Source organism: Panthera pardus, unplaced genomic scaffold (assembly GCF_024362965.1).
Source record: "Panthera pardus isolate Hobbes unplaced genomic scaffold, ASM2436296v1 HiC_scaffold_11, whole genome shotgun sequence".
NCBI classification, from domain to species: Eukaryota; Metazoa; Chordata; class Mammalia; order Carnivora; family Felidae; genus Panthera; species Panthera pardus.
Window position 1 is genome coordinate 36189667 of NW_026526666.1, and position 13394 is coordinate 36203060.

The window sequence follows — 13394 nt, forward strand, 5'->3', positions numbered from 1 at the left end:
GAAACATTGATTGATTGCATTACATATTGTATAATTCCATTTATATAAAATGTCCAGAAAAGGAAAATCTGTAGGGACAAAAATCTATAGGGATACAAAACAGATCAGGATTTGTCTGAGGTTGAAGTGGAGACTAACTGCAGAAGGGTACAAAAGAACTTTTTGAGGGGATGGAAATATTCTAAAAATGAAATGTGATGATGGCTACAAAATTCTATAAATTTATTAATAAACATTGAACTGTACTTATAACAAGTGAGTTTATGGTATATATAAATTATACTTAGTTTTTTAGAAAGTTATCAAGTGCTTCTCTATGGATGTAGAGACAGTGGCTTGAAGCGGGTCTTCTATGTTCTGGGAAGAATCACTTTAGTGGACAACTTAATTATGTAAATATAAGGCTGGTAGGCATCCATTAGCTTGGGGGAATGATCTAACAAAAACCCTTTGGAGTGAGATAAAGGCTGTTCCTTCCTAATACCCAGTCGTAAACAAAACTAATTAAAGGGAAGGAGGAAGTAGATCCGCATTAAAAATAAAACAAGGATTCTAAAAGAAAGGGATTAAAACCTAGACCCCGTTCTTTCTAAGATTCAGAATTACCAGAATTTCTTTCATGAATTTTAGTGATAGTATCTGTGGCCCATGAGTAGGAAGGCACACTAAGTAAGCTTTATCAAAGAGGAAAAGAGAATGTGAGCTGGTGATTTAGGCTCAACGATGGAGGCACTATAGGCCAAATTTAAGTGCCTACAGAGGCCATACAGGCAAAACAATAGAAGTAAAGGTTAGCATAAATTAGACAGTATTAATCCTGATTAAAGAGGATATTCATTCAGTGCTGCCCATTTGTTCTTAATGGGAATAAGAGGCCACTGAAATCAACTTCTTTAATATTTCAAGAATATGAAGTCCACATATTAATATGAAATCTCTAGTTTTAAAACCATTGTATTTTATATTTTTATATGAAAGAATGGTACCAAATTCAATTATTTTAAAAAATACCTTGAGGACGAAACAAGACATTATCTGTGAGCTACATTTGGGTTACAGACAACCAGTCTGCTATCCCTGGATAAGATGTTTAAGAGAGGAAGGCTGGGGCACCTGGGTGGCTCAGTCGGTTAAGCGTCTGACTTCAGCTCAGGTCATGATCTCACAGCTCGTGAGTTCGAGCCCTGCGTTCAGGCTCTGCGCTGACAGCTCAGAGCCTGGAGCCTGCTTCAGATTCTGTGTCTCCCGCTCTCTCTACCCCTCCTCTGCTCATGCTCTGTCTCTGTCTGTCTCAAAAATAAATAAACATTAAAAAATTTAAAAAAAAAAAAAAAAAGAGAGGAAGGCTGATTTTGGTACAGGGTGGGGAAGGGCTAAACTAAAAGATAACCTTCTCACACATTCAACCTGACATAGAAGTCAGGATCAAAAGGCACAGAAGTATAAATTAAGGAAACTAAATCCTATGGTATATTCCTTGGATGAGCATAACACTGGAAAGGGTGGTCACCCTCCTATTTAAGAACCACTAAGATCTCCACAAGGGTCAGTGTCATCACATCAAGTGCAAGGATACATCAAATCCTTTGGGATCAGTTTTGAACCGTAAAACCATGTAGCAGTGGCAAAATCAACAGAAGCTAAAAATGAGACCACTAGCTTATATACTAATCAAAATACTCCTCTCTGTATCTACACTTTAAAAAGATTAGACTCTCTGTAATGAGTAAACTGTGAGAAGTTTAGCAACATGTGAAGGGGGCTGGAAGGAGACCCCAAGAGAAAAGCTACTTAGCAGCCCTAACCAGTATGAATAGATGAATGCAAATGATTAATTCGAATATTTAAAAGATGAAACCGGGGCGTGTGGGTGGCTCAGATGGTTAAGCGTCCGACTTCGGCTAGATCATGATCTCACAGTTTGTGAGTTTGAGCCCTGCATTGGGCTCTGTACTGACAGCCTGGATCCTCTTCAGATTCTGTGTCTCCCTCGCTCTCTCTCAAAAAAATGAATAAACATTAAAAAAAATTTTTTTAAAAGATGAAACCTTATTTGTATCCTAAGTGGGTCATACTAGTTACATAACTAGTTAAAAGCATAGTTAAAAGCAGTCATTACTTTAGGGCTTGCAAGTAATATTCAATCCTTCAGAGAATGCATCACTCCAACTTCCAACTTACTGGCTCTTTTCACATGAACATCTTATTTTCAAAGTTCTCTTTCTAGCCTGTTGCTTTTCTTGGTCCTCATAATAGCATGCTGTCTCTGCATCTAACAGGAAACTTAAGACACAAATCTTCGCTATAGAAGCCAAAGACCTGTTTTTCTTACACACATGTAGAAAGGTTTCACAGAACAGGTATTAAAAGCATGGGCTTTGGAGCCAGACTGCTGGGTTCAAATTTCTTCCATTAGATATGTTACCTTGAGGAGATTACTTTCCCTCATTGTGCTTCAGTCTCTTCATTTGTAAGATATGAATAATAATAATACTTACCCTACTGGTTTTTTTAAAGGGTTACATAAACGAATATATGCAGTGTCCTTAGAACAATGCCTGACAGAGAGTAAATAAATGTTTCATGTGATAATGTATATGAAAATATTCCACCCAGGAAATGTGGCAGTGAAGGGACAGGAGTCACTGCTATATTGCACAATCAGAATTATGCAATGTTCTTTATAATATGACTGAATCTCCAACCCAACTAAGTTATACTCTGCTGATTACCAAGGAACATGTAATGATAATGCTCTATTCGGCAACTAAAACATGTCTCTCATGGGGAGCCTAGGTGGCTCAGTGGGTTAAGTGTCTGACTTCCACTCAGGTCATGTGGTTCACCAGTTTGAGCCCCGTGTCTGGCTCTGTGCTGACAGCTCAGAGCCTGGAGCCTACTTCAAATTCTGTGTCTTCCTCGCTCTCTGCCCCTCCCCCGCTCATGCTGTCTTTCTCTCTCAAAAATAAACATTTTTTTAACGTTTATTTTTGAGAGAGAGAGAGAGAGAGCGCGCGCGCGCGTGCGCGCAAGTGGGGGAGGGGCAGAGAGAGTGAGACGCAGAATCTGAAGCAGGATCCAGGCTCTGTCTGAGCTATTAGCAGAGAACCCGATGTGGGGCTCAAACCCACCAACCACAAGATCTAGACCTCAGCCGATGTCGGATGCTTAACTGAGTTACCCAGACACGCCTCAAAAATAAACATTTAAAAGAAATAAATAAAACATGTCTCTCAGACTATTTGCTACTAATAACTGACCAGCTTTGAAAAGTGGAAAAATCTGATAAACACTAATAATAAAGGAGAAAATAAAGCATGCTTGACGTGCCAGAAAATTATACTAGGGATTTTAAATGTCTTCTCTGAACATTGAAACAAATTTAACTCCAAAAGGATATATTACGTGTACATTTAGGGTGCAATTAATTTAATACAAAAGGCTTAAAATAGTCATAACATTTCTCTAAATTTGTCCTATAAAATATAAAAATAACGTATACAAAGATTTAGCTATAAGGATATTTCTTACAGCATTTTTTTATATAATAGCAAAAAATTAAAAACAATCTCGATGACCAGTGATATGTTAAATAAATTGTGATGTATTCTTACAACTGAATACAAAACAGCCATCTTAAAAGATATTGTGGAACAACTCTTTTTTTTTTTTTTTTTTTTTTCCTGAGGTGGTCGGGGGTAGAGGGAGAGGGAGAGAGAACCTTAGCATCTTAAGCAGGCTCCACACTGGGTGGATCTCACCTCGGTGAGATCATGACCTGGGCTGAAATCAAGAGTAAGACGATTAACCAACTGAGCCACCTGGTCGCCCTTGTGGAACACCTCTGTATGATTAGCAAAGATGTTATCAAACACTGTATGCTAAATGATCCAAATTTAGGGGCTGGTAGAAATTTGTTTATCTATGCATCAAATAGACTATAGATACACAAGATATATATAGTGTGTATACATATATATATATCTTGTGTATCTATCACAAGACTATATACACAAAAGATGTTAGCAGTGATTATCTTTTGGTGGGATCGTGTGATTTTTACTTTTTCCTTTCTTCTTTCCTAAGATTTGCAAATTTTCTCCAGTGAAGATATATTATTTGGCAATCAGATTAAAATGTTACTAGGGGAAAAGTGTCTCTCAAACTTTAATGTGCATATGAATCAGCTGGGTAATTTTGTTAAAATGCAGATTCTGACTCAGTAGGTTTGATAGGCCTGATAGTCTGCCTGAACAGGCTCCCAGGTGATGCTGATACTGTTGGATTGCTAATACACTCTGAGTAGCAAGACATTACCTAGAATATATACTTAACCTCCCTTTTTCCCTAACCATGTAGAATGGCTATTCTTGCAAATATTCTTACAAGCAAGTAAAAGCTACTTTTTATGTTATTACACTATTTGGCACTGCCAAATAGTCCATGGAAACATTTTCTAATTTTAAATCACTTAATATCCCGGTTAATTTAGTATAAGGGCTGCTGATTACTCAAATTCATATAAACAATCGTGATCAAAATACACAGGTAACAGTGAAAAGTTTAGTGCCTCTGGCATGTAATATTTTCCAGATTCAGGTCAGCATTTTACTGCTTCTGGTTAATGACCACAGGTCTTTGAGATAAACTGCAAAGATCACAATAGAACAAATTAGAGAAAGCCCGTTAGTGTAAGGCCATGGTGATATTTAATGGCAATCTAACAAAAAACTCGATGTTTATTGAGAACTATGCTGGTGATACCAAAAATAAATTGACAAATTCATGCCTTCTAGGAGTTCAAATAGGGGAGACAGGTAACCTAAGGACTAAGGTAATATAATTTTAAATCTATAAAATAAACCGTATTTTAAGTGAGTATAAGATAATATGAGAACATAGGAAGAGATTATGAATTCTAATAGAGTGAAAAACAGAGGAATAGAATGCTTTGCGATTTTGTTACAGGGATAGTACTTGAGCAGGGTCTAAAAGTACGAGAAGATCCCACCATTGGTAGAAGAAAGGAAAAGGAATTCCAGGTAGAAGAAACACCTTAAATAAGCACTGTTATTACAAAGGGAATCCACTGTCTGACTATTCATTGCCATGTTCATGAAGTGACCAAAAGTCTTGGTTCTAATTAACTGCCTAGCTCAAACAGAATATGTATAGTATCCAAATACATTTCCTTGTAGTAGAGTTAGCAAGTTAACTTCTCCTTTATCAGGCAAGTTAAAAAGCAAATTCTTTAGGCTCTTTTAACAAAAGATTGCATACATATTATTTTCCACTTAAAAAAAAAAAACAAAACTGTATTAGCTCCTCACTATTAGAATGTAGTCCAAAATTCTGAATATCTAATGGATTTCGACGATCAGATCTACAGACTACCTTTCCGGACAATATCTTACTATGTCTTTTAAGTAAATCCTAAATTTTCATGTTTTCACTTATTTGTGTATGTTGTTTATTTTCTTAAAATAATCTTTCCTCCTTCTTTGAGTCTCCAAATTCAATTCATTCTTTATATTCTTGAAGGTCCCGTCTCCCCTAATGTTAATTTCTTCTTACACTAAGCTCCACATTAAGCTACTTATACATTTTTAAGTGACCTTTTCACTATACCTTAAATATTGTTCGTATGTATGCTCTTCCTACTCTTGTTTTGGAGGGTAAGAACTAGATTTTATTTTTCTTAGAGCCTGTTTAGACTATGAGATAGTAAATTCTCAGAAACATTTGCCAAAGGGTGCCTGGGTGGCTGGATCAAACATCTGACTCTTGATTTTGGCTCAGGTCATGACCTCAGTGTCGTGGGATCGACTCTCATGCAGGGCTCTGCACTGACAGTGTGGAGCCTGCTTGGGATTCTCTCTTTCTCACTCTCTCTCTGCCCTATCTCTGCTCGGTCTCTCTCTCCCTCTCTCTCTTTCTCAAAAATAAATAAACTTCGAAAAAAAAAAGAAATTAAAAAAGTTTGCCAAATAAATAAAAATGGATTACTACCAAGAAGCTTATGGAATAGTTACAGATGGAAAAAGTAGATAAAAGGATAATGTGGAAGGTCCTCTAGCTTAGAAGTTACAATGACACAGATTCAGTGGCCTAAGAAATAAATATGAAAGTGAATCATCTTGAAGATTGTATGAGCACTGGAAAGGTAAAACTGACTAGATAAGGTGGGCTGATAAACCACTTTAGTTATCTTACTCTACCTGAAGAAATCCATATGCAAAATTGCTTATTTGTTTAATATGGTATTTAAATCTAAGATTCACTCATGGATTTGTATCTACCAGAAAAAATAGCTTGTCAGTTAATGGGAAAGGAGAATAACTAAAGTGTTTGATGGTATTTACCTATTCAGTCCTTTAAATGTTGTTATTAGACATTCATTAAGTGTATAAAGTCTAAGATTTAAAACGCGAAAACTTCAATCAAGTTCAGCATTCTATAATTCGATACACCATTTATGATCAAAGGAAGATTAAAAGCTAACCATAATACATTTGCTACAAAGAGAATTCAATGAATGTCAATATTCCCATTCATTCGGAGTCAGAACAAAAAGCAGAATTCCTCCATGTTTTTTTTTTCTTTTTGAACACGTACTTATATGTGGATGGCATCAGCTGTTAAATATTTATGCCATCAAACAGGAATTCCTGTTACTTAATTTAGTAGTAAAAGATGAAACACAGTTAAACCACCTGGAAACTACAATTTGGCTTTTATTCTGTATTTCTTCCTATACATAGTGTCACTAGAGAAGAAAGAAACTTGCATTAAAACTTGTTACATTTCATAAACACCTAAACTGGTAGTTAACCTTTACTCAATAGTTCACACATCTAATTTTTAAAAAATTACATGTAGTTTCCGTGCTTAGTTGATTTCTTAAAATAGCACTTTTGGAACAAGCATGTTCAGAGTGTTTGTTATCAGTAGATAGTACATTCCTTTTCCTTGTCAAACAAGTCATACAAGTAGAATGCTTTGGGTAGCTTTGAAGAATGTGGTTTTCATAAAAACTTCATATAGTCAAAATTCCTTCCATAACTCACTCTGTAAATGATAATTGGTGTTTTCAGCACAAAAATAAACCTTGGAATTTTGAAATGATAGGATTCCTCTTTTTCTGTTCTATCAGTGTTTTCTCCTCTGTATCAACACATTCCATAGTAGAAGACTAGAGCTCCATGTTTACTGCACTCATCATTAAACATATAACATTATTGTGTCTGTTTTGATTATTTTGGGGATATGAAAGAGAGAAAAAAGTAGAAGAATACTTGATTAATGGATACAGTTACTCTTTAACTATGCCTATTATTTGCAGGGCTATGAGATCTACATATAATTTTACTTGTGTACAAGAATACTAGTTTATTTTGTGACATCATAATAAAGAAAAATGTTAACAGCATTTTATCAATCTGCTTTTTCTAAAAGAAATCATGGCTCATGATGTTATCTTCAATTGCCAGGTTTTAAAACGTGTTTCAGAAAACATCACAGGCCCCACACATTAAAAAAAATATAGTGACAGTACAGTTCAAACATAACTTTTAATTATTACAAGCCTGTGATATTCATTCATTTGAGATACATTTACTAAACACCCACTATTTGGATGAGTAGGTATCAGTGAAACAGAAACTAATTCAGTACTGTCCTCATTCTTCATTGAACATTTAATTAAAAGGCCTTAAAATGCAAGATTTCCAAAAGGACCTAGGAGATTGCAATTTAACAGAATAGGGCAAGTTGAATGAATAACAAACTTCTGTTGCATGGTAAATTTTAATAATGTAGTACTATTTCAATAGTTAACAGCTCATTGACTTGAAGATATTTGAGATTCCTCACCTATCAACCTGCTATATGGTAAGGATTAATTATAAACAAAACCTTTAGAATAAGAAAAATTTTACATATATATGTTCTTTACTTTCTCCCCAAAACAGCTCCAAGAAGGTAAAAAATTCTGCTGTAGTAAATAAATAATTCGAATAAGCTTCTATAGAACTATGAAGGTACTGTAAAAAATAGGGAGTAGATTTTGTAAAGCATTCTTGGTTTGTTTTGTCTTTTTAAACTGTGTTTTAGACTGCTATGGAATATACAAACAGAAAAGGGCAAAACCTAGTGCTATCTGATTAACAAACACACCAAAAAGGGCAAGGCTACCAAGGGTAATTCTATTGTTCCTTTAATCACAATGACAAAAATACCTTGCGGAGGGTCCAAGGTGAGAAGTGGAATGGAGGCACTGGTATTGTTTATACGTGAAATTTATCTTTTAAAAGTGCACGCCACCAACAATGGTTACATATCACCATTTTAGCAAAGCAGCAAGTCCAAACATTTTAACATGCCTGGAAAGAATGTGATGTATGCATAAACAACTTTTTCCTCCTTTAACTGTAATTATAAGTAACATAAAATATAATTATAAAAGCTTTTGATATTTCTAATGTTATAAATATAAGATTTCACACCGAATAACTATACTATGCTTTTGTATTAGAAATCCTGCTTGTAAAACTGAAGTAACGTTCACACGAGCATTTAAAAATAAAAAATAGTAAACATAATAGAACTTGAATTATAAATTCAAGTCTTCTGACCTTTGAAATTTAGGACTTATGAATCCAAACAATTTTTTAAAAATAACCTGATTATTATTTCTAAAGTTTAGGCTCTTCCCTTTTAAAAAACAAAAATAAAAACAAAAAAACAGTAACATACACTAGAGATGATAATAAGAATTTTGTAGAAAGATTTCCTATTGATACTCAGTGGTCAGATATAAAACAAAACAATGAACTACACAATTCAGTTCAACTTATAATCAAGTTTTTGTGGCATTTTGCAACTTCATCCTGCAAAATGTCCTTGTGCAAATCATAAAAAGACAAACAAAACATTGCTCTTTATGTTTGATTCGAAAATTCCAATTAGTATTTTAGCTTCTAGTTAAAAATGTATCATTAAAAAAAAAAAAAACTTACTTGATCTGTCCCATAAGGCAGTATGTTCAGAGAAATGAAGGCTGTCATTTTCCAGAGTTGTTTTCTGATCATGTGCAGTACTTTTAGAATGTCTATGAAATAATCGGCTAGCAAAACCTTCCAATTTCTGAAGAGCAGTTGTACCTGTATACTGGTTACAGGGTAGTTCTCTATAAGCTGCCATTCATGTGCATTTGCACTTTACTTAAAGTAACTGAAAATATTTCCAAAAGGAGCTCAACAACTTCTTACACAGAAGCTAAGAGCTATGCAAGTGTCAAACTTCCTGTTTGCAGGGTATTCAAACCACTACTGCTGTTCTGTTTCCTGTTAATATAAAACAGTACATTACTGAGCCTTTCTTAGCAAAATTCTTCATTTCAACTAAAGATGGGGATTTTAAAGCCTTGTGATATCAGCCCGAAAGATTTTATACTTAAGACTGTTTAATATTAATAAATAGGTTGATGACAACATTAAATTTAAGGCTTTATATACAGACTGAAAAAAATTTTTAAAAAGGAAAACTAGTTAAACATGTATTACAACCCTATGCAAACAATTCAAGGCCAAACCACTTTCCAAATATAATAGGTTAAAAAGGTTGTGTGTGGTTTCCAGGAAATCAGCTAATGTACAGATTTTACGAATCCTTATAAGCAGCTAACTTTTCATCAAAAACTCATATAAAATGAATATTAAAAACTTCTGCAAAACAACTATATGACGTGTTTTAACTAAGAAAAATTTGAACTAGCATTTAAAAAAAAGAACTGAATGTTGCTAACTCAATGACTTAAGTCTAATATATACAGGAGCTACAAAAACGGAGTATGGGAGTACTGCTTATCAAAGTGACAATCTGCTGACAAGTGCCCTATCAGCAGTACATTTTAAAACATTCTAAAATTTGAAAAAAAGGAACAAAATATAAGATTTACAATGATATAAAATCAGCCACAACAAGACATTTCAACTGAGAAAACAAATTCCTTCTAGTTTACGGAAACATGTTAATTTTTAAAACTAAACACTTTGAGTACTACTGCTTACCTGATCCCTAACTTTAGGTCTGACTTAGAAACAACTCATTTGATTAAAAGTAAATAAAATTTGCAACTGTCTATTTGCAGGAAACAAAGTAACCTGTGGCATTTAATGATGATTTTGAGTACTTGCCTTTTGACACTAATTAAAGGATGAGAAATCTATACGCTTTTCTCCTTGGGAGAGAGAAGAATCTAACTAAAAATATGTTAGTCCAGGGGCGCCTGGATGGCTTGGTCGGTTGGGCATCCGACTTCGGCTCAGGTCATGATCTCACGGTCCGTGAGTTCGAGCCCCACGTCGGGCTCTGTGCTGACAGCTCAGAGCCTGGAGCCTGTTTCAGATTCTGTGTCTCCCTCTCTCTCTGCCCCTTCCCTGTTCATGCTGTCTCTCTCTGTCTCAAAAATAAATAAACGTTAAAAAAAAAATTAAAAAAAAATATGTTAGTCCAGATTTCCTGCCAACTGCTTAATAGGATAGGAACAATCGTAATAAATAGAATAAGTAGGAGCAATAATGTAATCAAATTAGGACAACACATACACATATCCATGAAAAACTGACTAATGAATTTTGCCAAGTAACAGCTCCTTTGTGTACACTTTGTCTTGTGTGATAAAATTAGTATCGATGTAAACAGCCAACAGGATCTATAGGACTAAACTTCCAAAATTTTCAGCTTTCTGTGTAAATATGTGTGTACAAGAATAGATAACTTATTAACAGCTGACAGTACTTTACACAAAACAGACCCTGAACAAGGTTCTGCAGTCTTTAATAAACACCTCAGGGTATGGAAGGACTATAGGGGCAGAAGTAGATGAACTTCCTGAATTCTCTGACTTACTATCTTAGGAGAAATTCTATTCACCCTCGAGGACCACTCTGACTGTCACCTCTTCACTGAGTTTTCCCACATATTTCCTAGAAAATAAATCACTCTCACCTGTTTCCACCAATCTTAAATCTTTGTGTTAAAACTTGCTGTTTGTAAATTTATGTCTCAAATTGTGAGTCACTTGAATTCATAAATGTAATACATATATTGCAGACTCAATAAATATGTTGAGGAAAGCATTCATTCTTAACAAATTGAAGGTCTGCGTAGAAATCAAATACTTGAAAATGTTTTAATTTTGTTTATGCAAAGTCACTGAACTCTTTTTTCTGTATATTCAGTCTGTTACTAAATTCTGTTCATTCTTTGGGTGTCATTTTTATTAGTGCAAATGTTGATTTCTAAAATAATTTGTTTTCTCTACTTCCAGTCATTTCTTTCAATCACTCATCTCTGACACATTAACCTTCCAAAATATCATACTCATGGTATTCCCTTGCCAAATGCACAAGTTAATCCTAACAATTGTCTCACCATATTCATTTTTAATATGTTTAGCCAGGCATATTCAACCTTGCTCAAGATTAGTACAGATGATCCAGATTCCTAACTAGAACACTAAGATTAATTTATTTAAAACAATGCATAATGCTTACAGCAAAATAAGTAGAGAAGGAGGAGGAGGGATAGAAGGAGGAAGGGGAAATAAGCTTCATCTAGTGATGAAATCTGGGCTTTTTTTTTTTTTTTCTTCAATAAAACTGTTTCCATTTGTTACCAAGTCCTTATAGAAAGTAGAACCTTTAGTCTGCAGAGCATGTTTCTATATATGGTAATGTGACCAGGAAGTTGTTGCTATGGAAGTACTTAGGCAATTTGACTTTTATTAAAAAGAAGAACTCTACTGGCATCTACTGATAGAAGGAAACAACTACAGCTTTAAATAAAACGGAATTCCTTCATAATTCAAATTAATCTTAAGAAGTATATTGCTCGTATTTCATCCTGACGGTATTTTCAGAATTTTAATTTGTACTAAGATGTCTAGCGCTGTACTCCAAATTTGATACAAGAGCATATTTTATACTCTAGTAATAATTTAAATAACATGTGATAATAAAACCAGAGCAATCAACTTTGAGGTTACAAAGTCCTTATTATTCATTCTGCATTAATTTTTTAGATTATAACAATTTTCAGAGTTGAATCTCCTTTGATTATCTTAAGATACCACAAAATCCTGGGGGTTTTTTCCTTATATTTAATAATACTAATGAAAGCTTACATTTACCAATTACTTTACAACATATAAAATGGTTTCCACTGGCTTATCAGATCTTTACAAATTAAGTAGGCAGGACAGGTGTTATTAACTTTATTTTAAGATGAGAAAACAAACTTCTAAACACGAAGTCACTTGCCCAAAGTCACTTAAGTCTTCTGGCTTCTAGATCAGAGCTCCTTCGTACTGCACAACAGTGATTACCAAAAGAAGTAAAGATTTTTTTCAAATGCAGCATTTTTCAAACAAAGATGAGGAAGTGCGAATAAAAGAATAGTAGGTGGTGGAATTAGTTCTTGGATATACTGTCTCGAGTCTAAAAATCTGCTATTAGAATGTTTCCCTTTAGATGGTCGGTCACCTTATAGCCATGTGATTTCAATGTCTACCTTTAGGTTTACAATCATGCTGAGGCCAAGCATAACTATACACGTCAGAGTTTCGAGTTTTGAGGTTAAAAGAAACACATGGAAGCATACTCGATACATAAATGATGTTATTTGTTCCACATAGAGGGCACATAATATGACCATGACCTCTGCTATTCAAATAAAGGTTTTAGGGTAACAGTTTTGCCTTTCACAAAATGTTTTAATGGATTCATGGGGCACCTGGGTGGCTCAGCCAGCCGGTTGAGTATCTGACTTTGGCTCAAATCATGATTTCACAGTTCGTGAGTTCAAGCCCTGCATCAGGCTTGCTGCTGTTAATGCAGAGCCTGCTTGGATCCTCTCTGCCCCTCCCCCACTTATTCTCTCTCTCTCTCTCTCTCTCTCTCTCTCTCTCTGCTCCTCCCCCACTCATTCTCTCTCTCAAAAATAAAAATATTTATAAAAAATTTTTAAAAATAAATGGATTCTTGTATTTTATAAATGTATTCAACCTTTTAAGACTGGCTTCTTTCATTTAGCACAATATAACAATTAAGATTCATCCACGTTGTGTTTCAATAGTTGACTCATTTTTATTACTGAATAGTATTCCAGTGTATGGATTTACAATTTATATATCCATTCACAACTGAATTACTTTGCAGCTTTGTCAAAAATCAATTAACAATATATTTGTCGGGGTCTATTCTGGACTCTGTCCTGTTCCACTGATTTGATATGTCAATTCTTTCATCAATACCCTACTGTGTTGGTTACTGTAGCTTTTGAGTAAGTCTTAAGCCAGATAGGGTAAATCTTCCAACTTTTTTTTTTTTTTT

The 13394-nt window shown here is 34.5% G+C and overlaps 1 protein-coding gene across 3 annotated transcripts in view; it reads right to left on the reverse strand.

Moving 5' to 3' along the window:
• PRKACB (protein kinase cAMP-activated catalytic subunit beta) overlaps positions 1–13394 on the reverse strand; it is a 126038-nt gene that overhangs the window by 60648 nt on the left and 51996 nt on the right. The window contains exon 1 of one of the 3 annotated variants that reach the window (XM_019413967.2): positions 9018–9304. The exons of the other annotated variants lie outside the window; for them this stretch is intronic. Coding sequence (XP_019269512.1) covers positions 9018–9201 — 184 coding nt within the window. The 5' untranslated portion in view covers positions 9202–9304. Of the gene's footprint in view, positions 1–9017; positions 9305–13394 lie in introns of those variants that run through there. 3 annotated transcript variants of the gene reach the window in all.